Genomic DNA, 26,392 nt, shown 5'->3' with positions numbered 1-26,392 from the left:
TGAGAGCTGGCCTGTGAACCAAAACGTAGCCAGTTCTATTCCTGATCAGGACACATGCCTGGGTTGTGGGCCAGGTCTTCAGTTGGGGGCATGTGTTAGGCAACTGATCAATGTTTCTCTCACACATTGATGTTTCTCTCCCTCTCTTTCTCCCTCCTTTCTCCTCGCTCTAAAAAATAAATAAAATCTTTTTAAAAATCCAAAGTATTTTATTTTATGCAGTTAAAAACACTGAAAGAGTTGACAGGCTTCATTCACCACAGAGCCAAAGGATTCCATGGTAAAAAAAGTTTAAGAATCCCTGTTATAAACCAAATCATTATACTGACGTGTGGACCCTTTTTGGATTCTGATTTGAATAAACCAACTAAAACACAACTGGACATGAATTTTCAAACACTCCTAAAACTAAAATGGTAGACAAGCTCCATCACCAACCTTCCAGGGTGATGCAGTCCATAGTGAAAGCACGGGCCAGCTGGGTTGAAACCTCCATGCTACGACAAATAAGCGTTTTTCCAAATACATGTTTGAAGGCTTTGTCAAATCTGGGATTGTACCTCAATTTACTTATCATAGGAATAGCATCCTAAAAATGAATATTTTGTCAGCAAAGAGTCACAATACAGTTAATTAAAACATGTTAGCACAATTATGAATTACATTCTTATGAAACATAAACACAAATGCCTATTTTAAAACTACTGATTTTTATAATGAAAAAGTCAGAAAAATCATTCTACTGAAATATCCTGAAAATTGTGTTCAGATAACCATCCAGGTTTTCAATAACAGAGCACAGTGATAAAGAGCTTAGTGAACAAGCTGTCTAACTTCCCTATGTAACAGTATCTTCTTTATAAACTTGCAATAACAGTGTCTTTCTTACAGAGTTAAGACTAGACAAAGTATTACATGTGAAACAGTATAGCATCTGTCACATAGAAGGACGAAATAAATGCAAACTAGTAATATTTTCTCAAAACATTCTAATTACAATTTAGGAAAACATTTTTTTCAGGTAAATTAATTTCCCCCCTTTTTTCTCTTAAACCATTAAAGCAGGATTTCTAGAACCATAAATTAGGAAGTAAATCCCACTAAAGAAAAAATGCAACTATATTAGGCTTAAATTAATAATTATAAGGGAATACCAATATAATCAACATGCAGGAGAAGAAACAACACTGTAGGGACCCAGAAGCCGCCAGTATGCCCCTTTCTATCACAGAGTGGTCACCTCCAAGACATGGATCACTATTCTAATTTTTATGATAACCGCTTCTGTGCACTTCTTTCTAGTGCAATAATCTAAGTTTAGTTTTGTTCAGGAAGTGTAAAGGAAACCGCACTACATGAATTCTTCTGTGTCTTCCCAGCACCTTTGTGACTCAATTCCTCCTCCCCCAAACAAAGCTGGGCCCTCTGAGCAGCTTATTAGATTCTCACTGTTCCTCTGAAACTGCTGACTGTCCTCACAAGGTTTCCGCTTCAACTTTAGGATAGTAAAATAGTTGCTACTACCATGAACGTTCTGGAACTTAATGCCTCAAAGTAACTCGTTTTTTTTCAAGAACAGCATCTCAGAAACATTTTCAGTCCATTTAAAGGATACCAGCTGGTAACAAAAGCAACATTATACTTTTGAGACTAGCACCTTGTAGACATTTTTAACTTATAAGCTGTTTAAAAAAACTACATTCAGAAAACAAAAATATTAATTTTAAGTGACAGTTCTTCAGGGAATTCTCCAACTACCTAACCTGAATTCTGTCACCCCAGGACACATTCTCAAAGTATCCTGCATTTATGTATGTTAATGCTTTGCATATTTTCAATGATCTGCTTCATGCTGTGGCTGTGGCCTCTGTCATCCCCATCGAGCATGAACTGTGTTCCACGGGAAAAAGGGCATGTTGAGTTGACAGACCATGTGAATCCTAATGCGCTAATGTACAGTGTCACTGCACTAAGAATGTATTAACCATTTAAAAAGTAACTGATTGAAAGAAAGACCAACTCACATTAGTTTCAGGATAGGCAGTATCCCTTACGTCTAACTTGTTAAGAGGCAGAAAAGTGACCTCTCCAGGAAGATTCATTTTATTAAACTCCATCAAAATCTTCGTGCTGACTTCGTCTGAATCAACAATATGATAAAATAACCTACATGTAAACAGAACACGACACATTTTTATTGCTAGATTGGTTTTTAACTGCTGGACTTTAAAGCACTATAAACATTTAAACAAACAAATCACTTCCTTTCTACCCAAACCAATTTATATGAGGGATGGGAAGAACTACTTAGAAAAATTCAAATGGAGGGAGAAAAAGCCCTGAAAGGGGAAAGTTCTAGGTCTACAATCAGAAACAAGTACTTGGCACCTATATGTTTAATTGGGACATTAGATAAGTAACTGAAGATACAAGAAGATAATGGGAGACATATTGTATTAAAACTATATGTCTACAATAAAAATAACAATTAGTTTATTCTTATTCCCTCTTTATTTTATTTCTTTTTTTTTTTAAGATAATGGAGTGACATCTTTTTTTTTAAAGGTTTTATTTATTCATTTTTAGAGAGAGGGGAAGAAAGGGAGGGAAACATCAATGTGTGGTTGCCTCTTACGTGCCCCTGCTGGGACCTGGCCTGCAACCCAGGCACGTGCCCTGACTAGGAATCAAACGAACAGGCGGCCCTTTGGTCGCAGATGGCGACCAAATATACTGAGCCGCACCAGCCAGGGCTCCCTCTTTCCTTTAAAAACTCAAGATATCAAGTGAATAATCCCACCTGTTTCCAGCAGTGACTTCCACACATGTGTAGAAAGCAGGCTCACATTCAAAGTTATTCATCACTATGCCATGATAGCCATTTTGAACATGCTGGTTTATTCCTTTTCGACGAAAGTGGTCTAGCACTTTGTTTATGCTGTCTATTCCATTTAAGATGGCCTATTTATAAGTAAAAAATATTAAGTTACCAATGGCTCTCTTGCTAGTAAAAAATAACCCCTTTATATATTTATTTAAAAATATACCAGATATTAAATTAAAAACACCCTCTCCCAAAACACACTCCTCCCCTTGAAATATCCCAACTACATGCAAAATCTTATACTGTGGGTTCTGTTCTCTGACACTAGCATTACAAATGGCTTCTTCATCTAAAAATCAAAAGTGCCATCATTAACTACATAGTTACACAATACCCATCATTTTACACTTAAAGGACAAGTGATCTGCACTCTACTCTTATTACCTGGAACCCACGACCCACAGGTTGAAAGCTAATAAATTTCTGTGCAATAGCAATGGACTCAATGTAAACTGAGGCAATGAAAAATCTGCTCACCTTTCCTGTTGCCGCTCTGAGAAGTTGCTGTTTCTTTTCAAGGTCTTCTCTTTTAGCAGCAAGTGCTTGCTGTTCTGCATTCTCCTCTCTCCACAAGTAACTAACCAGTAAAAATTAGACTGTCTTTAATTTCAAAAGGACACATGGAGAAAGACAACGGGGTGGAGGAGAGGACTGAACGTAGGGGGTGGGAGTGGGTAGGGCAGAGGAGAGTAATGGGGGGAAATGAGAACAACCTTAATTGAACAACAATAAAAAAAAGTATTAAGAAGATGCACTAACAGTGTACAATTTAGAGTACAATAATGAAATCAAACTTGAATTACAGCTAATTTATAACTTAAAGGCCACTTAACAGCCAGTAATTAACATTTCTCAAAAAATAATTAAGGTATATTTTAGTCTATACTAACTTTCTTTCACTTTGTAATTCGTCTTTCTTATTTTTTACTTCATAGTATTTTCTGTCCAGTTCTTCTACTCGAGCTTTGACTTCATTAAGGTCCTGATCCAATTTCTATGGAAATGAAAATAATTCAAATTTAAAATCCAGTATCATGCAAGCTAATCCAAAGTGACAGAAAGCAAATCAGTTGTCAGGGGATGGGTGAGGAGGGCAGTAGGGGACAGAGAGAGGAATTAGCACAGGTTATGGGAAACATTTGGAGGTGATGTGAATTGTGGAGACAGTTTCATAGGTATTTATATGTCAAAACTTAGCAAATGATACATTTTTAATATGTGCGATTTATTATATGTCAATTATATTCCAATAAAGCTGCTAAAGAATCAAATTTCAATTTTTAAAAATTATCTTTAGATAAGAGCATATCATCAGAAAATATAAATCATAAAGTTACTCGAGAAAATATTGCTAAAATTTTTTCATTAATAATCTAAACCTCATTACTTATATAATACATACTCCCAAATTTTAGGAGAAAAACATACACTCATAAACTCTCAGAGCACTGCAGTGCATACTTTTCATATGGTCTCCTCTGCACACAAACACTGGACCACAAGAGATTTAGGAGTACACTGAAAAGCTAAAGGTTATGTTGTGTAATGTAATCAGCACTGTAAAAATCATATCTATCCCATACACAGGAGAGACTTCACCTTCACAAGTGGTCATTTTGATACCCTAAAGTATGACTGAAATGTTGGAAAATAAGAAACTTGAAATTTGAGAAAGAATAAATAAACAATAAAATTCTTATTGGAGGATCTTGGTTAACCATCAGGCTCTTTAAAAAAAAAAGAGTTCGATGTTTCCATGAACCCAGGACAAAATGCAATTTCTTTATTTCAGGAAAGGATGTGCAGGCATTGCAGTTAAAACTATACTGTCTAGGGACTTTGTGTCAGCTGGGTTCCCAGGACCCGGGGTCCTGGGGAGTGAAGACTTAATTTCAAGGTCATGGCAAAACATAGGAATTTCATTGCCAGAACTGTGATGGTGCAGGAGGGGAATGTGGAAGGTACATACAGGACCCTAAACAGAATCCTCACCATGGATGGGCCCACTGATGAGGGCATCAAGTGATTCCAACACTACGAGAAGCCTTGTTGCCATCACTGACAGTGGAAAAGCTACGAAACCTGTTGGAGCATCTACACATGGGAATGACTCTGTAAGATCAACTTTCTGATGCAAAGTCCTGCCTCGGGCAGATCCAAGGCAGGACTGATGAGGCCTGTAAACATTAAGCTCGTAGGAAAACCCCTATCCACCAGTTGTGCCTCCGCTTCTTTTTTTTCTGCAACCCCATTCTCTTTTACCACTTCTTGCAATAAACTCAACCAGGTATATTATGACAAAAACCATCCTGTCTACCTAGATAAACCTGCATTTTCCATTTCCTCCATCCAAACCAAAGTCCAAAGCACACTGCACTCTCAAGGCCAGTAGGCTACTGTCTATTACTCCCAGTTACTGTTGCTACTAGTTGAGTCGTTCATGGTTAGTCAGTTCTGTTTGCTTCCAACTGTTACTATTATTTTTTTGGCTAACTGATTACATTAAACATTAACTGAGAATGAGTATCAAGAATTATTTCTTTAAAAACTTAATTTATGCCTGGCTGGTGTGGCTCAGTGGTTGAGTGCCAGCCTATGAATCAAAGGGTCACCAGTTTGATTCCAGGTCTAGGGCACACGCCTGGGTTGTGGGCCACGTCTCCCAGATGAGGGGGGTGCACGAGAGGCAACCACACATTGATATTTCTCTCCCTCTCTTTCTCCCTCCCCCTCTCTAAAAAATAACGAATAAAATCTTAAAAAATAAAAACTTGATTTACTTTTGGACACATTCAAAGGTGAGTCACTAAAAATTAAATGGGCAAATCAACTTTAAACAACTAGGGAAAATAGTTATATAACTGTAATACATAAATGTATATATCAATATATATGTACTTTATCAAAGTAACTCAAAACATCAAGTTACAAAGAAGTCATTGATTTATATAACTCACTGTAAGGTATATAATATTATATGTCAACTGTAATTTTTAAAAATTACAAAAAGTTAAGGAACTGGTCTAGATTAAAGAGGATAACAGATACCTATCAACTAAATGCAACATATAATCCTAGATTAAGCCCTAAATTAAACTGTTTTCATCCAACTTTAAGAAAAACTGTACATGTGTATGTGGCTGGTTCATTAACAAGAAAGACACCTGGGAACTCCAATTAAGAGTCATCAAAAACAAACAAACAAACAAAAACAAAAATCCCCACATATTTGGGCTCTACTTCAAAAAACTAGCACACTCTGGTGGAGGATGTTGATAATGGAGGGGCTATGCACATGTGGGAAACACAGGAAATCTTTACACCCTTCTCTCAAGTTTGCTATGAACCCAAAACAATTCTAAAAAAAATGAAATCTAATGAAAAAAAAATTGGCACATAAGCATACATCTATCTACTTAAAATACTTAGACATAAATGTACATGCTTTTATGTGTATACATAGTACACATGCATATTATATATGTAATATATACATATATTAAGAGTACATGTTTTAATGGCTTTTTTGAAAAACCAACCACACCAACTGGTACAGATCTTATGTGGCACGAGGGTTCCCTCTGTGTATGCACTGACACACACACCATCCTTCCCCCGTGCCTGTCCTACACACGCCCTTCACATCCCTTCCATCCTTCTCTAATCACCTATACTATCAATCGCACAGATCCCTTAGGAAAGCAGTTTTCTCCCTCTCTCATTTCAAATGATGAGAGATCCTTCTTACTCTGAAAGTGACTTTATCTTCTACTTCAACTTTTAAGGAAGTGCTAGCTAAATATGCATAGTAAATGCTTAATTCATTTAAAAAATGTCATAAAATCACCATTACTTTAACCAACAAAAAATACATTCTGCAGTAAGTTATTAAATTGACAGAAAATTACTATAAAGTTATGTTTTAGATTTATATGATGCCAAAATTAAGGGTAGTTCAGATACATACTACCAATTCATAAAAATATATTTCAAAATATACTCAGTCTAGATGGACATTCACTGGTAAAAGAGAACTACCATATGTATAATGTTAAACTTGTGCTGGTCTCTTCTATATGAGTACCTGTCTTGTATATTTTAAGAGTACCATGAAAACTGTTAAAGCAAATGGGTAAAACTACACACTTATCTCTACAAAAATATTTTTACAAAACAGTTGTAAAAGTTCTTACATTATACTGCTCCAAATTTTTCTCTTTATTTGCCTCAGTGTCCTCCAAATCTTTATGTATAGCAGCAATCTGTCTTTTTTTATCATTAATAGCTTGATCTAAAGACTTGAGTTCCTTTTTAATCCACTTATCCCTTTCTTCTTTTGATGTAAACTGGCTTCCTCGCCCCTGCTTTGCATAAAGATCCGTTCTTTCCTGGGTAGCTTGGGCCAATCTACACAAGACAGAAGAGAATGGATTGAAAAACAGAATAGGAAATAACCAAGTTTAATTGCAGTCGACACATCAAAAGTACACATAGATAACAGCCATTTAAAAAATTCCATTAAAGAAGGTATTAAGTATGAAATCACAGTTAAAGTCTGGTATAATATAAACAATGTCTTTACTCCAGGTTTGCATTACATGGTACATCTAGACAGTTCTAGCACCCCACCTCAGGAAATGCTCCAACTAATCCTGACTGGTGTGGCTCAGTGGTTGGGTGCCTTCCTGCAAAGCGAAAGGTTATAGGTTCGATTCTGGTCAGGGCTCATGCCTTGGGTTGTGGGTTTGGTCCCTGGTCAGGGAGTATAGGGGAGGCAACAAATTGATGTTTCTCTATCACATCAATGTTTCTATCCCTCCTGCTCTATCTAAAAATAAATAAATAAAATCTTTTAAAAAATGCTCCAACTACATTTAACTGTACAAACATTTCAACCCTTTACAATAAAGATACTATAAAAGTTAAAAGAGAAGATATTCACAACATACAGAACAAATATTAACATAAAACAACCCTATAAAAAAGAAAAAATTAAAAAATGGGCAAATTATATGAACAGGCATTTTACTAAAATGAATAGAAATGGCATAAAAACATGATAATACACTAACTCATAAAATCAGCAAACACTGGCAAGTCCAATCTACAGACGGATACTAAAATGTCCACATGTTAAAAGAGCATTGAGTGAAAAAAGGAAGTAACAGAATGAAACATACAGTAAGATGTTATTTGGGTGAAAAAAAAACCCATCATGAATGTTTTTAAAAGACCAACAATATCTAGCTATGTTATCTTCAATAAGTTATTTAACCTACCAGAGCTGCAAGTTTGTCAAATTTAAAGTGGGGACAGTGTACATCCCTTAGGGTCTTGAGTAGAAAAAATGTAGGCAAAATGCACATAGTAATGCTTGGCCCACAGTATTTGTTTAACACTGGCTATTACTTTGTAATGGGCATTTAACTTTTGCCCTGAATACTGTGCCTTCTCAACCCATCACTGTTTAGGTTCTACAGAAAAACTAGGTAGAAAGGTAAAAGTGTTGGTGAAAAAAATCCCAGACCTAGCAATTCCTCGCTCTTCTTTTTCTTTTACACTGTTGAATTTAGGTTCTGTTTCTGCCAGTTCTTTCTGCTTTTCTTCTATTTTTTCAAGCAGCTTCTGCCTCTCTTTTAATAAGCGTTTCTGTAAATAAAGCAAGATAAGTAAAAATACAATCTGCTTAAAATTTTTTAAATTTACAACTCATGGCCCTGGCTGATGTGGCTCAGTGGATTGAATGCTGGCCTGTGAACTGAAAGACTGCCAGGTCAATTCCCAGTCACAGCACATGCCCAGGTTGCTGACCAGGTCCCTAGTTGGGGGCATGAGAGGTAACCAATCACACATCGATGTTTCTCTACTTTTCTTTCTCCCTCCCTTCCCCTCTCTCTGAAAAGATAAATAAAATCTTAAGAGATAAAAAAAAAAATAAAATGTTTTCTCATAAAAAAATTCATGAGAAAATTTGTCCTGTGATATAAGACTAATTTTTTAATGTAAGAAACAAAGAGATAGTGCTGAATTGCTACATGAGTGCAAATTATTTTAATGTGCCAAATCTTTTATAAAAATTCAAGCATATACCCTGTCACAGAAAGGACTATCTTAGTTCTGAAATTCCTACTCATCTGAACATTTGTTTTTCATTTTCAGCATTTAACTCACCCTTTGTTCACTATTGCCTGCCAATTCATCTTGTAAATCCTTCGCTTTCAGCTCCAACTTAGTCCTCTGCTTAATTTGTTCTTGTCTTTCCGCACTGAGCTGCTCCTTTTCCTCTTTCATAGCTGAGATTTTTGTTTTCAGTTCTCTAACTTGGCGCTCAATATCCTATTCAAAAGTTCGGAATATAAATAAGTCAGGCAATTAAAAATACAATAGCAGAATTATGTAAAACCATTTGTTTTGTCCCTTCTTTTTCTTTCATTTACACTTTCAGTACTCTATGCTTCCAATACTCAGTCCCAGTCACACCCCACTTCAAGTTACCACTCATAATTCTGCTACAAAGTGTTTACTGTGGTCAGAAAATAGGAGTTAGCTTAAGTTTAGTTTGTAACCTTACTTCCATTTTATCTCTTGCATCCTGCTGGGCATCTCTTAATTGCCTGGATTTTTCTCCACTAGTTTCTCGCTTAGCAGAAAGCTGAAATAAAAAATAAATAAATATGTAACAAGGTATGGTTTCTAATCCATTTTGAATTTGTTTAATATTTCATTAACATCTATCTAGCAAAAAATTTTAGATATCTGCTAAAATAATCATTCACTTAAAAACTTTTACAGAAAAATTTTAGAGGTTTTCTTTAAATAAAAAATTCTTAGTTCTAAGCATTACCTAAAACAAATTTTTGTACAAAATGTCAGCAATAGTAATTACAAAATACATTTTAAAAAGCTAAGAAAAAAGTCATAAAGCATTAAAGGTGGCTTCCTCTGATCCTGCTCTGTGTGACACCTGATTGTATTTCAGATACAACCACAGCAAGGCCAACATAGGCCTACATATTTTTCTTGGAACAAAATGAAAGAACAAAGCTAATAACTAGTAAGTTCATAAAGGGGTCCTCAATTTAAGTTTCGATTTAAAAATAATTTAAAAGTATAAATATAGCATGCGTTTATTAGCACATTCATAATAATAAAATTAATCTGAATGTAAGTGGCAGAAGTAAATATTTTACCTCATCAAGTTTAGCACGAGTCTCGTTAAGTTCCTGGTTGTAAATGGTGTATTCCAGGGCTCTTCTCATTTTATCCCACTTCTGATACTGAGCTAGTTCTTCCTTTTCTTCTTCTAAGGTATGTAATCTCTCTTCAATGTATTTTAGCAACTCATTGATTTTTTCCCGTTTGCCCTCTTAAAAATTAAAAAATGAAGGAAGAAAGAGTTGAATAAACTTTTATATAATATCACTTCTCAAATATGCCATGAGTTAAACTTAATCTTAAGAACTATAGTACTATTTCTTTGATATTATGTGGTAACCAGATTTAAGATAATAAAATGACAATTGATATGCTTTATTAAACAGAGAACAAGCTTACACACAGTGAAAATTGATTGTTTTAAAGATTTTATTTATTTTTAGAGAGAGGGGAAGGGAAAGAGAGAAACATTGACATTCGAGGGAAACATCTGTAGGTCGCCTCTCTCATGCCCCCCAGCCACGGACCGGGCCTTCAACCTAGGCATGTGCCCTGGCAGGGAACAAACTGATAAGCCTTTGGTTCTCAGGCCAGCATTCAACCCACTGAGCCACGCCAGCCACGGCACAACTGATTCTAAATAGGTGTGGTAAGGGCCTCAGTTTAAGCTTCCTTTAGAAGCCAGTGAGCCTTCTCACAACACTAAAAAACAAACAAAAAACCCCTACTAACATCATTGATGCCACTGATTCTCAATTTTACAATAATGGCATTATCTGCAGCTGCCATACACTGAATGCCTACTGCACTCCACTTGTGGTGTTACTTTGCTCCTCTACAGAGAGATCGCAAGTCAAAAGTCATGATGTCAGTTAATTATTAGCAGATTCTGAATCCAGGACAGTTTGACTCTAAGCTATGACAGGGCTCAGTACTTGAAAAGTCAAGTAGGGTTTCTATAATAAATGTATTAATGAAGAGCCTAAGTTCAAAATTTTACATTTACTTGCCCTGAACAACTTTTTGTTTGTTTGTTATTGAGGGATACATTCAAATCTGTTACCCTCACACACAATGAGGACAATAACAGCACAAAGTAGCTGACCTAAACAAGCGTTATTATCTCACAGTAACAATTCTTTATTCAAAGAAATAAATTATTGGAAATCTCAAACATTAAACTGCTTAAAACTAATTTTTGCTCCATTCAGTACATACACAAATTATCATACAATATATTCCTGAGAATAGATATAACTCCTTTCTACTATAACACAATGCAAAGTAATTCACAGCAAATAGAAGTAAGGTAGAATCACATTTATTTTACCTGTTTCTTTCATTAAAGAGATGCTTTCTTCTTTTCGTTCATCGTAAACTCTAGTTCCAGCTACTTCTCGTAATAGCTTTAGTCTCTGAGAATCTGGTGCTGTTGCCATCTGATTGATCTAAAATTTTTAGAGAAAAATAATAGGCTATTCTTTAAGAATTACACCTTAAAAGAGTATTCACATAAGTTGAGTATGAGTTTGCTAATATAATCTTATAGTACATACAGGGGTGGGCAAAGTAGGTTTGCAGTTGTTTATATGGAAAATAATACAATAATTAATAAAAAATAGTACCAGCATAAACTGTTTTGTGTACTTACAACTATAAACTTATACCTTTGCTCACTCCTGTATACCTACATGCTTGTATTTCCTTTTACTTAAATAAAATTTACCAAACAAAATTACAAATAGAATTGATATATTCATAGGACTAATTTATGGATAAAACTCTCCAAATTACAAATGACAGAGGAATATTACACCACCATTTTTTCTTAATCAACATGAGACTCATTCTAAAAGAATATAAGGGGAAATCATAACTCACTATACATTTTTAAAAAACCTACAAGTTAGCCCTGGCTGGTGTAGCTCGGTGGATTGAGGTCAGGCTTGTGAACCAAAGACTCACTGGTTCGATTCCTAGTCAGGGCACATGCCTGGGTTGCAAGCCAGGTCCCCAGTGTGGACCATGTGAGAGGCAACCACACACTGATGTTTCTCTCCCTCTCTCCCTCCCTTCCTCTTTCTCTAAATAAATTAAATAAATAAATAAACAAAAAGCTACAAGTTATACTGTTAGCAGTACAAGAGAAATGGTATACTTAAATATAGATAAAAATAATTGTCTCACAGGGGTAGTATGCATTAAATAAGCAAAAAAAATCTTTAAAATCTCATTCACAAATATATGGTAAAAAAATACACAGAGTGGTAAAATCTAAGTTGCCACGCAACTTTATATAACAAGCATGAGTTTCACATATTCATAAAAACAAAATTAAACAGTTAAAGTAAAAATGTATTTTTACTGCATTAAAATTTCAAATGACAGTTATAGTAACACTTTTACATAAAGGAACCAGCTCTGAGCTGAGAAAAATTGATCAAAAAGTATATCTAACGACAAAAGTATATACAATAAAAAATATCACCCTTCAGATGCTTATCATTGGGTATACCAATTAAGTACGTTCATTCATTAAATTTACTCACTTAAAAAATATTTAATGAATGATTACAATATATATGCCATTCAGCTGGGTATTGGGAAAAGAACAGTGAGCAAAACAGAAGAGGTCTTGCCTTCATGGGGCTTACATGCTAGTGGAAAAAGAAAGGAAATAATAAGTATACCATCACAGTAAAATAAAACTCCTATGAAGAGAACTAAAATAGAGTAAGGAAGTAAAGCATATAGAGTAGGAGTGAAGGCAATGCTTTTGTAGATGAGGAAGTCATGGGTGGCTTATATGGAATCAGAGATGAACAGAAATTAAAATGATGTAAAGGGGCCCGTGTTGTATGTGTGCAGAAAAAACTCAGATAATTGCTGTGTTGAACCACCCCCCTTTTAAAAGTTTCTCTTACATAGATGATCTTTTCAAAAATCTGTTCTTCTAGTATCATATTTCCCAAAGGACATCAAACTCTTCCTAATCACTTCTTCTAAATGCTAACTTCCCAACACATATCTAAAAATGCCCCCAATGAGATAAAAGAAATGGACATTTGTAAAGAATTTTCCTGTAGTCCAAACAAACACTATAGAAAACTTTAGGTCATTACAGGTATACTCTAAGAAAAATAAGTTATCTCAAATATGGATTAAAGTATATGAGGAAATAATAGGACAATCAGCTAAAGTACATGGAAACTAAAAACTATTAAGAATATAATCTCTATAAAAAATAATACATAGCATTACAGTGGATTTCTGGTAATGTAAGCCTTTTAGTGTTTTAATTCTGTGACATACTAACTATTAATTTGAGAAAGTAATTTTTTCAAATGTGATTTTTATGGAATTTCTACAATATATTAAAACTGTGATTATCATGACTTTAACAAAGCAAAAACATCTTCTAGTACAATGCACGTTAGTACTACTGATACAGGTCACTAAGGAAAGACGATCCACTTAAATAACTCTGCTGAAATACTTCCCTCCCATTACGGGATGGACCTATTTTGTACTTTGTGGCCACATAACAGGTAATAATACTAACTTTAATACAAAAGAAATCAATGAAAACAAAAATAAGATATATTTTTGCTTCAATGTAGCCACTAGAATCAATAAACCAATTCTTCATTCAATGACTATATTTAGAAAGCAAATTCTATTGGAAAAAAGACATTTTTTTTTTACCTTTCCTTGTTTAACAATATAATAAGGATTACTTCGAGAAAAACCGGCACTTTCAAGGAGATTCATCACATCATTTTTCCTATTAAAAAAGATTGAAAAATTCAGATAAACAACAATCCAACAGTGACCATAAAAGAAAACAAGTACACTAACTTTTGGGTTAAGGAGCATGAAGGAGAGCAGAACAGTCATTACACCATCTGTTTCATCAGCCTCAGAGAATCTTGATTCTTATGTTTATGCTCTAAATACTGATTCGTTAAACATGAGGCAAATATACGCCACATATGAGGCAAGTAAAAGAATACTTTTACCTTTTTGTAAAGAAATTACAAATGTAAAGCAAATGCTTACGTGACCATCTTCTTGTCTAAGAAATATTGATCCTTTTTGGCACCAATGACTCTTCGAAGTGAAACTTCCTCTTTGTCAATCTAAGAAAAAAATGCAAAAGCCCTAAGTTAATTTAATAGTAAAAGTGAAGCCCTGGTCAGGTAGCTCAGTTGGTTAGAGAGCACTGTTCTGATGCGCCAAGGTTGTGGGTTTGATCCCCAGTCAGGGCACAGACAAGAATCAATGCATAAATAAATAGAACAATAAATCAATGGTTCTCTTTCTCCCTTCCTCTCTTCCTCTCTAAAATCGATTAAAAAAAAAAACAACTATCATAAGCCCTTGCTGGTGTAGCTCAGTGGATTGAGTGCTGGCCTAAGAACCAAAGGGTCCCAGGTTGATTCCCAGTCAGGGCACATGCTGGGGTCGTGGGCCAGGTCCCCAGTAGGGGGCGCATGAGAGGTAACCACACACTGATGTTTCCCTCTTATTTTCCTTCCCTTCCCCTCTCTAAAAATAAGAAAGTAATCTTTAAAAAAATATACCATAAAAATAATAAAAATGAAAAACTTTTTAGTAAATAAGGTAATTTTAGAATCCCTAACCATAACAATTATTTTTAAATGTCAATTTCATTAAAGGCATGGTATGAATACTTAATTCTTATGATATACATGTTTTCACAAGTGTGCACATTCCCATTTATTTACAAGAATGTTCATTATAATTTTAAGACAAAATCAGTATGTAAACTGCATCAATGTTTTCACATAAACTAAATTATAATAGCTTAAGTAAATAAAGCTCTAAATAAAGGTTTTAAACATGGTTGTCAAACTTCTTTTCACCAGGGGCCACACCAGCTCCTGGTGGCTTTGAAGGGCCAAATGTAATTTTGGACTGTATCCATGAAACTACTCCTTAACTAGGGGCAAGGAGCTCGGCGCTGCCATCAGGTAGAAACAAGGTGCAGGGCCGGTTAAAACAAGGTGGAGGACCAAATTCAGCCCGTACACCTTGTGTTTGCTACCTGTGTTTTAAAACATGGGGGAAAAAATAAGCTGCAACAATAAAATTCTCAACATTACTGAAAAGAAAAAAGTTACTCACTGGCAACCGGTTATCCGAATTGTCAAAAATAATCTCCACAAAAGCAGAAATAACACGAGGACCAGTACCTTCCTAAAACATGAGATAGATAAATTTTTTATTTAAGTGGTATTTTCAAATTCTTTAAATACATTGAAAGTTTTGTACATAGTATCAAGCCTGGTTCCATGGAAAAAGTTTCTACCAAAATAGTATATATCCTTCTTGCCAAAACAGCACAGACACTGGATTAGGATAAAATACTGTTCAACCAAAAGGCTTTAGGTTCTGAGTGAGAATAACACAGGAGATGTCAGAGTCAGGTCCTTCTTAGAGCACAAGACTCCACAGACACTGAATTCCATTCTAAAACATTTTATGGCTTTTCTTTTATAGACTTAATCGTAGAGATGAACTCTAACAAATCATATAACACTGGAACTGTTTTTATAAACATTTAATTTCACATCTATGTAGTTTGAAATCTGCTAAGAAAACATACATTTAACACATGTAACATTTAGATCAATTTATGACCCAACCCCTTACATACAAACCAAGTCCAGGTAATTTCCAGATTCTGGACATTGTTATTATGTAGTGGTTCAATACAATGCAGAATATCTAAAAAGATTATTCTTTTATTGCCAAACTGATGAACCTAAACAGAAATTTTTCTATAGGAAATTAGTCCCGATTATTGAACTAAAAATTCAAATTTGGGGGAACAGGTGAAGTAGAGAGATAATGGTTAAAGAAAAATCCTTGGTGTGAGAGACATTATTAAGATATGTGGATGAATCTTGCTTTCTGGCCTTTAAATTAATTAATTATAAACCATATTCAAACCAGAAAGGTAAATTATTTTATTATAGTGTTATAACTTTTATCCTAAAATTACTTTAGTTCATTATTCATAATGAAAAATTATAATAATTTTCTTTATATATATTGTACTTCTTTTCATATTGGAAAATAATGTTACCATTTAAGTAAAAATATGGCTAAAAATAACTTGTCTGTTGCTTAGTTTGCAATGGTTGCTTCTCTACACTCCCACTTAACTTCTGGTTCTGAATGTAAAAGTTCCTAATCCCCAATTTCAAACTCTTCTTTCTCCTCAGCAAATCTTCTTCTAGAGCCTTACCAGACAGTACCCTTAATCAAAAATTTATATTTATATGGAAGATATAACAATATACATGAAAATCCTATGATTTTATTGAATAAAAATTAGGGCTTTATCCTGCATTAATATAACATTAAAATTTACAACAGAATAACACACTTCAAAGGTTATATTCTATTCACGAAGAATATGAAACTAGAACAAATTATTTATCAGGACTGACAATGTATTTTAAAAAGTACACACAGCTGACCCTTGAACAACATGGGTTTGAACTGTGAGGGTCCACTTACGTAAGTGTTTTCTTCATTGACCTGCACATTCAAACCCATGTTGTTCAAGGATGTACTGGCAGTTGGGGATCCACATTCTCAGAGGGCCGACTGTAGTTACATGCAGATTTTCAACCTAAGGCAGTGGAAGCTCCCATCCCTCGAGTTGTTCAAAGGTCAACTTAATTTCAATAATGTCTTAAAGCAGTCTCACTCACATGCAATAAAGCCAATCGCTGTTCTGGACGAAGATGACTAAACTCGTCACTGAGAACAAACTGAATTGCTAGAAATACAAAAACATAGCTATTAGTACTGTCTAAAGCAATGCTAATAAAGTGGATTACCCACTTCATATAGACAAAAGCTATGCAAAAAATCTGCCTGTACTTCAGATTAATCAGCTAGAAAATGATGGCATGTTAAGAAGCTTTCAATAAAACATTTAAGGCAAGAAAATGGAAAGAAAACAAAAAGGTACAGGAAGAGACAAGCAGAATTAAGGTCTCCCTCTTATTCGAAGTATTCACTGATTGATTAGGTTAACACTGTATTTGCTTTTACCCTCTGGACATAAATGACATATATTATTTATTAACAAAATAAGATACATTCCTACAATATCCTTAATTGGATGCTTTGTCAAAGAAACAGACCTAAGTAAACAATATAGGGAAATGTTTCAGATTTCTACCTTCTACTCAGCTGCTTGCCATGCCCTTACCTGCATTAAGGAGCCATTTCCACTTCCAGACCACCCTGACCTAGAAATGGAACTCTTTACCCAGCTGTTCTGTTCCCAGTCCACCCAAGAGACCTTTGATGTTCTAAGAGTGGGTGTGTGTGCATGAATGGGGTGAAGGTGAGGATGGGTTGTCTATTATAATCACCCTGGGGCAGGAAGATGAATTCAAACTGCTGTCATCCCCCTAGAGATTATGAAATACTCACTTCTATAATGCCACTCTCTCACTATCCCCAAGTTACAACCACTGACAGGATACAGAGTACCCTTTAAATCTATGAGCACAGACAGAAGAGAACCCTTGCTCTTTTAAACCCCCCTTTTCTTCAAACACTACTCAACTAAGAGGTTCAAAATTTTTTCAACTCACTCCTTGTACAGTCCAATTCTGTTAACATGATTTTTTTCTCCCCAGAAGATGTTAACGGAGGCATTACTATGTGTATCTAAATGCATTTTAGCTTTAGAGATAATTTTCAAAGCTCTACCAACTTCAAATTAACAATAGTCTTTGTTGAGTTTATAAAGTTTTTATATCCTCCATCCTTTATAAAAACAGTGATTGGTTTAGAAAACACTTTAAAAAGAGGAAACAGAAAGATAAGGCATTAATCCTAAAACAATATTACCTATTCTACTGCAACACACATATACATATGCATTTACAACACATACTTCACTCTAGTAAAAAGCACTTCCATATGTATTATCTCATGAGATTCCCACACCCATCTAAGGTAAGTAGGGCAAACATCTCTGTTCTTACAGTGGAAAGAGTAATGTGAAGGGTTAAGTGTTTTGCCCAGTCTCACTCAGCTCATTCATCACTAGGGACAGAGGAGAACTCAGATCCTTACACTCCAATCTGTACACTCAGCGACAACCCTATATGAAGTATTTCTTGAGTTTCAAGCACATGTAATCTCTGAAGACATATTTTTTAATAAACTATCTTAAGATACCTAGGTTTTAATATATTTAGAATTCAAAATACAATACCTACCATAAAAAAAGTTACTTTTTCCAGATCCATTTCTGCCCACTATAAAATTTCAAAAAGTACATGTTATTTTGTATAAAAACTAATATAATTAAAACTTTACTCAAAGTATCGGAAAAATTATAAACCCAAGTTTTGAGCAAAACATCTTAATATTTGATATTAAATACAACAGTAAAAAAAATCAATAAACCAAACTTCAATTACCAAATGAGTGCAGTTTTTATAGACTTCAGCTTTTTAAGACATTCATTTTATTGTTGATTCTTTTGCTCTTTCCTAATACTTTAAAATTAATAAAAATAAAAACTACCTGACTTTCATAAGTTATAACCATTACAATGAACATTAATTCTACTTTAATTGTATATAATAAAGTACTTTTTAACAATTTTAACAATTTTAAGGTTCATGTATTTATTGCTAACATTTAATAATACTTGAAGAATCATTTTAGCCCTGGCTCAGTTGGTTAGAGCGTCATCCTGACACACCAAGGTTGCGGGTTCAATCCTGTCAGGGAACATACAGGAATCAACCAATAGGTGCATGAATGAGTGGAACAGATCAATCTTTCTCTCCCCACCCCACTTCTCTCTTTCTCAAATAAATACAATTTTTTAAAAAGAATCATTTTAAATTCTCAAACTTTTGGCCTATATATAATGTAGTTTCACAGACTCACAAAAGTACAGACAAGGCATTGTTTTTACTACCCAAATTCAGAAATACACAATCCTATACATAAGAGGGTATCAAATGTTTCAAATTTAATGAATTCATTTGAGGGTTTTTAAAAATATTTTATTTATTTATTTTTAGAGAGAGGAGAAGGAGAAAGAGTGGGAGAGAAACATCAATGTGTGGTTGCCTCTCATGTGCCCCATACTGGGGACCTGGCCTGCAACCCAGGCATGTGCCCAACTGGGAATCGAACCAGCGACCCCCTGCTTCACAGGCCTGTGCTCAATCCACTGAGCTACACCAGCCAGGGCTCAGTGGAGTTTTTTAACAAAATTTTCAGTTAAGTCTTGACCAAAAATGCTGAAAAATTACGCCCAAAAGTTATCACCTTTAATACAAAATAAATCCTAAAGAGTTCATTTATGTTATGCCAGAAATGAAAGAAGTACTTTTAAAAGGAAGTATATAGCAGACACAGAAGCCAGCCGGAAGTGGACTTCCACTGGCTAACTCTAGGACAACATGACTACCAAATAATTAGATGAATTACAAATTAGTGCTGGAGGTGGGGGAATAATCCATGAGTCCATTCTGATTTGTAAAAAGGTTAATAAGGGCTCTTGGTTGCTTGTGGTGAATGTGAAAGGGCATCGGAAATAGAAAAATCATGTTGTAACCATCAGAATGAAGCCAATTATCAATGGACACTAAATCCAGGGGAAAATTTTGATAAGGAGCACAATGTTTGCATGTTTCAAAAGTGTCTCCCCATGCCCATATTATTTATTCATTGCAAGGGAAAAAACACTAACTCTACATGGAAAAACTGGATACTACCTTGACTGGGTGATCAAAAGTAACATTAATAGAGGTAGGTGAATATCATGTATCTCCAGATGTAATTAATACCCAGAGGATACATTATTTATATAATATTTTTCAAATACAGTATTAGTAATGACAAAGAAACATTGTGGAAATGATCTACATTAAAGGAACATAAAGAGGCCCTGGCCAGCCACACCAAGGTTGTGGATTTGATCCCCCATCAGGAAATGTGTAAGAATCAACCAATGAATGCATAAATAAGTGGAACAAATCAATGATTCTCTCTCTCAATCAATAAATATTTTTAAAAGGAACCTAAAGAGATATGACAACTAAATGCAATACCTGATCCTAAAGTAGATTACTGCAGGGGAAAAAATACTATGAAGAACATTTCTGAGTCAGTTGACATTAACTGGAAAATGAACAGCAGATTACTGCATGGATGTTAAATTTACTGAAGTTGCTAAATATACTGTGATTATTAAGAAAATATCCCTATTCTTAGAAAGTGCACATTTAAGTCTGAGATAAATTTCCATGATACACACAACTTAAAAAAAGGTGAATACAAATAACAAAGCAATTGGGGAAAATGTTAATAGTAAGTACATGATATATATATGAGTATTCTCTGTAATGCTGTTGTTCATGCAACTGTTTTGTAAACTTAAAATTATCTCTAAACCAAAGTTTAAAAAAGACACATTAAAGGAATTATGTAGCCCTGGCCAGGCGGCTCAGGTGGTTGAAGCATCTTCCTATACACCTAAACATTGTGGGTTCAATTCCCAGTCAGGGCACATATGTAGGTTGCAGGTTTGACCCCTAGTAAGAGCATGTACAGGAGGCAACCAATTGATGTTTCTCTCAGATGAATGTTTCTCTCTCTCTCTCTCTCAAATCAATAAACACAACCTCAAGTGAGGATTAAAAAACAAAATTACATAAATAGTTCAAACCATAATACATAAATAATAAATACATAATTCATAAATAACCACAAAATTTTTAATTTCCCTTTAAGAATTACTATCTATAGATTGAAATACTATATAGCAATTTTAAAGATGCTAAATATATCTAACAATAATATTCAAGTTTATTATTAAATATAGGAAATTACCAACATACTACACTTAAACCCATTTTTATTTTAGAAAGTGTACTTATATAGAAGTACACAGAGACTGAAGAGGTATTGAGGTAGACCCAGTTCATGTGTACCCCAGATTCACCTGCCCCAATCCAGGCCTTAGCTGCCTGTCAACAGACAGGCTCAGTTTCCCAACACTTCAGGTTGCTGCACCCTATCCTGGGCAGGGTATTCAAGTTAGATCTGTGAAACCTACAGGAGGCCACAGTTCCCCACCTACTTCAGAGGAGTCAGCCCCCAGAGTGACACAATCCAAAGGCACTGGGGGAACTAATGCCCTCTGTGGTAAACTCTGACTAGTGACAAACAGGAGCCAGCGGACAAAACCCTCTCTATTCCTCTCCCGTGTGACCTTTCCAAGACATGGTGGGTTCATGAGGTCTGTCTGGAAGTTATCCAAAGTGACCACAAACCAGCGGTGTCTTCTTTACAAAGCTATGGCCAGCTTATCCCCTCACTCCTGCCCTCAGACTGCACCCTCCCATGAAAGCCTTCGCAGTGAAACAGGCCTCAGGCTCTGTTTTTCAAGGAAACCTGGGTGAATACAAGTATGGACCATTAAAATTAAGAAATGCCTATTTCTGGGTAAACGGATTACAGTTTATTTCAATTTTTTTCCTTTTAGCTTTTATGTTCTTCCATAATATTCTATAATTAACATATTTCTTTTGTTAAAAAGCTAGAAAAAAGGTTAAAAAAGATAGGTTTAGTATATTCAAACACTCAAACACCAGCACACAGATGTTTGCCTTCAAATCGTTTTTTTAAAAGGGTCAAAATCCTTAAACAAAGTGGTATGTATTCACAGGATGTTTTTACAGTCAATCTCAGTCTATGCTATTTTTGGTATTTCTGACCTTAAGATATTGAAACATGTTAAACCAATAATATCATATTATGTTTTTTCAGTTAAACCAAAAGGAACATTTAGATAATTTCCCTTATAACTAGTAACAATGCTGATGCTGCAACCAAAGTACCACAGTAAAACAGCTGTCTCATAACAGCTAAAACAGTAATACCTAACAGGCCATAATTTTATCATCCTAGGTAATAATGGTCTTCATTTCAAATCTCATTTATAAAATTATCCAGTTGATATATTAAATTACTTATCTACTTATAGCTGTAAGTTAAAGAAATAATATAAACCTAGTATTTTTCCTCTATTTCTAAATATTTCTGATTGATGAACATCAGAAGACACTTATAATCAAAATGTAATTAAAATCTCAATATGTATACCTTATTGTATACCAAAACAAAAAAATTTCTCTATTCCCAACAACAAGGTTGTAACTGATTTGTTAAGGGCAGGTTTTTTCTTGTTCTCAATTTTTAAAACTGATCATTTATATCAAAATAAAGAATGACTGATTCTCCACGGTTCTCTAGGACTACCAGCAGCCAGTGTTCGCCTTTTACTGGTTTCCATGGGACTCTCCCTCTATCCCACACTACTGACAGAATTATGCTCCTCGTTCTTCATGCTGAAATCCTAACCCAATGTGATGCTTGCTGGAGATGGGGACCTTGGAAGTTAGGATCACCCTGTGTTGCACTGTGTATAATGTGCTCCCTTGTGTAACATGCACCCACATTTTTAGTGCTGATTCTCTCATGTATAATTTGTATTATATACTGCATTTAGTACCACCCAGGTATAATGGGCACCCTTATACATTTTCCCCTCAAAAAACTGGCATTATACACACCAAAATACTTAAAGTCATGAGGGTGGGGCCTTCATAATGAGGTTAAAGCTCTCGGGACAGAGGGGGAAGGAGAAGTAGGAAGAAAGGGGAGGGAGGGTGGGAGGGGAAGCAGAGAAAGGCTCAAATAAATAAGGTTCTTTGAGTATGATGAAGATGGAGGCCTCCAGACTCACCATTCTGGCTCCTTAATGATGGACTGTAGCCTCCAGAACTGTGATAAAACAAATCCCTGTTGTTTAAGTCACCCAGTGTATATTTTGGTACGGTAGACCGAGCAGAATATACCAATACACCCCATAAGGAGGACACTGTATAGCAGAAATCTAACAATTATCAACGGCACATTCCATGCCTTTGTGGTGTCTGGAAGCACTCACTTCATCTATCCTTTAAAAATTCAGAGCATCAAAATCCGCTTTTGCTGGCTCTATCAGCAAAATGGAACATTATCATCTGAAGAACCTATAGACTAAATATCGTACTACAGGACAATCACCATTAGCCCTTTATCCTCACACAGTTGCTTCCTCATTTAACCTTCCCAACAGCCCTGTGAGATGAGTACCATCATCTCCACTGAACAAATGAGAAAACAGCGTCCTCAGGGAGTCAAGTTTGAAAAAGAATGCACGCCAGAGCTGGGATTTGAATCCCCTTCTCTTCTGCTCCCAAGTTTATGATCTTCCCAACAAGCTGCGTGGTCTAGCCTTAGACATTATGGGGGGGCAGTGGGGGGGGGGGAATCCAAGAGCAACGAATTTGTGAGTAGAAAATGGTTATCTTTGAATTAAGTGAGCATTTTAACTGGGAAATGACATATCAAGAACAGAATTTACTGTCATTCACTATAAACTTAAAGCTATTAAAACATACCCACATAGGGGTCTAATCAAATAAAAGTAACTCGTGACTGTGTTATTCAAATATTTCAAATATGTAAGAGAGTCATCAGCGCAGACAGAAGACAAGTTATTTCATTAAAAAATATATATATAAATTGATGTATCTTCAAAGATAAATCTTGTCTCCTTAAGCCTAGCCTTAGGCAGAATTTAAATGGCTGCAGAGATACAAATGTGATCTAGGAAACCATAAGCACTTACCAATAACATTATGTTTTGAACTGAAGGGATCTACAATTGTTTGATCTCTGTAACTTCGAAAACCCTGGATAATAACCTAACAAACAAAAGAGATATTTTTCAGAACACACACGAAAAAAATAGCTTCTCAACATTTTCTCTTGCACTTCTTCCCCTTTCTCGTTTCTCATCGAATACCAGACCCTTAAGGAGCTTTCAACTTCGCCCAAGGAAAAATTCATTTTGGAAAGTGGCGATTAAAAATCATCTAAGAACAAACAGCCTGATGATCAGGAACTACTGACAGTTTCTTTCTTTTTTTTAAGGCACTCCCATTAGTAGCCCGTTCGGGGCGTCTCAAAATGAAGTCCACTGGGTAAGGTTCGCTGGAACACTAAGGTTTCGGGGATGGAGCGACCGCCTCGAGCCGGCCGCCCGGCCCCGGCCCTCTGGACACGCGGGGCAGCCGACCAGACGTGACATTCCAACCACCGAGAGCTCGGAGCCCGACCTGCCAACAGAGGAACTTTTCCAAAGGGCCGCGCACGGGCTCGCCTTTGTGATGCGCGCAGCGCGGGAAGAGCATTTTGACAGCAGTAAACAAGTGAATAAGGAGGCGCCACACTTTCCGCCACAAGGGCGGGGGGGGGTCCCTTTGATCGCTCCTGTCAGTCGGGGCGGAGAAAGGCCCCCGGTGAAGCTGACACCCCAGCCTGAGCCCCCGGGGGCGCCCCCGGGCCGGGGAGAGCTATCTGCACACACCCCACGAGAACTGCCCGCGCGAGGTTCTCCCCGCCGGACCACACAGCTCCGCGGCCTCTCCCGCCCCCGACCCATCCGAGAGGGCCCGATCTCTGCGCAAGGCCCGCCCCGCCGACCCCCCACACCTCTCGGAGGTCCTTCCTCCTTCAAACCAGCGCCGTGAACAGAGGCCCGGGCTGCAGAGGGGCACCCCATTTCTCAGCGCTCCCCGCGCTCCCCGGGCGGGCCTCTGTCCTCCCCCGGTCCCTTGTCCAGCCCGGGTCCACTCCGCAAGGAAAGGTGAGAGGCCCCAGATTGTGCCGAGATACCCCCGCCTGAAGGAGCGTCCTCACAGGCCCAGAGGGATGAGAAGGACGTGCAGGCCTTACCTGCTTTATGTACATGGTGCCCAGACCCCCGCCGGGGAGAAGGGGTACCCCTCCAGAAGCAGCTGGGCGGACGCAGGGGTCAGGTGAGCCACCTCCGGGACCCCTCCCCCCACGCGCCGCTCAGTCCCCGCCAGCCAAACAAAATGGCGTCGCCCAAGGAGGCGGAGTCGGCGCCTCGGACGGACCCACCCTGGTTTTCCCCACAAAGCCTAGGGGGAGTCAGCGTCAGGCCTGCTCTTTCTTGTTTCAAAAAGGAGGCTTCTAAGACGTCCTTAAGTGGATTCACTTAATTTTTCAATTTGTAGCTAAAACCTTCCTGAGGCCTAGTCGGAACCTTCAATCAGAAAAGCCTTGACTGCGAGTTTGGCTCGTATTCCCTCCGAGCGCGGAGCTAATGGTTGCGCCCACAAGGGGGGAAAGGTTCGGCGCCAAAGCCAAGAGGGAGAGACCGAGGGCCAGTAGCAGGGTGGGCTGGTGGCCACGTGGTCTCGAACTATTTAAAAATGCGACAAGGCGCGGGTGGCATCTGCGAGTCCGTAGAACGCTGCTGGTCCTTTGGAATTTGGTGTGTGGAATCCTTGCTGCTCCATTCTTCTCTCCCCTCTCTCTCCTTCTCCCATTTATGTATTCATTCTGTCTACTACAACACTTAATATTTACCTCTACTACAATATTAGTCTAAGAGGTAAGGGACTTTATCTTGTTCCTGTTGTTTCTTTAGTAACCTCTTCCTAGGAAGTTCTCAGTAAATACGAATGAATGAAAAATGCAGGAAAGGGAATACCTAGCACAATCCTGGCTCATTTATGCCAGCTATTGGTATTAAAGATTCCCTGTGACCCCATCCCACTCACATCCCATCCCCATGGCAGCATAATTTTTTTCTGGAAAGCATTTATTAGGACAAAAGGATCTCCTTTAGCAGGGAGGAGTAGTTCATCAAACCCATTCACGCTCTCTGGGGGCAAAGGGACATTCCCAAGTGAAACTGACACCGTAAAGCTGATAACCACAACAACGCTTACTTGCTGCTGGTCAAGCTAATGAGTACTGTAGGCTTTTACATCGAAACATCTCAAGAACAACACAGCATCGTTTTCTTCAGTCTTTTGTTTTTCTCTCTCAACCCACCTCATTGATTCAACACGATCCTCAAGACACTGGAGTTGCGGCAGTGGGTGTTGGGGGTCGGGGGAGAGGCACGGATTACAAAATCTGTGTAAGAACAGGATCTATCCAAAAAGAAAAAAACCCAGAATCTGTTCAAACACCCCAAACATAGCCACACAACAATGGGAACAGGGATCTTAATCTCTTGGAGTCCCTGTTTCCTCACCTATAAAACGGTGAGGAACGTTGTAACGATTCCTGCCTCTGTGCAGAGAGATTGAGATGATTTATGTAGAACGGTTTACACAAAAGAGAATGTTATCAATTGTGGTTCATAGTTTATAACCAAACCAGCAAGTCCCCAGGAAAAAACAT

General features: G+C 36.8%; 1 protein-coding gene across 1 annotated transcript in view; it reads right to left on the bottom strand.

The window, feature by feature from the left end:
- SMC3 (structural maintenance of chromosomes 3) overlaps nt 1-25,058 on the bottom strand; it is a 33,325-nt gene extending 8,267 nt beyond the window's left edge. The window contains exons 1-18 of the mRNA XM_053668543.1: nt 24,908-25,058; nt 23,799-23,874; nt 18,316-18,354; nt 16,786-16,853; nt 15,188-15,259; nt 14,099-14,178; nt 13,745-13,823; nt 11,370-11,487; nt 10,075-10,250; nt 9,456-9,536; nt 9,056-9,220; nt 8,412-8,533; nt 7,078-7,291; nt 3,775-3,878; nt 3,362-3,461; nt 2,801-2,961; nt 2,025-2,166; nt 439-589 (exon numbers count right to left, since the gene is read on the bottom strand). Coding sequence (XP_053524518.1) covers nt 439-589; nt 2,025-2,166; nt 2,801-2,961; nt 3,362-3,461; nt 3,775-3,878; nt 7,078-7,291; nt 8,412-8,533; nt 9,056-9,220; nt 9,456-9,536; nt 10,075-10,250; nt 11,370-11,487; nt 13,745-13,823; nt 14,099-14,178; nt 15,188-15,259; nt 16,786-16,853; nt 18,316-18,354; nt 23,799-23,874; nt 24,908-24,922 — 1,963 coding nt within the window. The 5' untranslated portion in view covers nt 24,923-25,058. The remainder of the gene's footprint in view (nt 1-438; nt 590-2,024; nt 2,167-2,800; nt 2,962-3,361; nt 3,462-3,774; nt 3,879-7,077; nt 7,292-8,411; nt 8,534-9,055; nt 9,221-9,455; nt 9,537-10,074; nt 10,251-11,369; nt 11,488-13,744; nt 13,824-14,098; nt 14,179-15,187; nt 15,260-16,785; nt 16,854-18,315; nt 18,355-23,798; nt 23,875-24,907) is intronic.
- Between the last annotated feature and the right edge of the window lie 1,334 nt (nt 25,059-26,392).

This window comes from Artibeus jamaicensis, unplaced genomic scaffold, assembly GCF_021234435.1.
Source record: "Artibeus jamaicensis isolate MK-2021 breed Jamaican fruit bat unplaced genomic scaffold, CSHL_Jam_final contig_490, whole genome shotgun sequence".
Classification (NCBI taxonomy): Eukaryota; Metazoa; Chordata; class Mammalia; order Chiroptera; family Phyllostomidae; genus Artibeus; species Artibeus jamaicensis.
The sequence above is the reverse complement of the archived record's forward strand: the minus strand, read 5'-3'. Positions and strand labels throughout refer to the sequence as shown.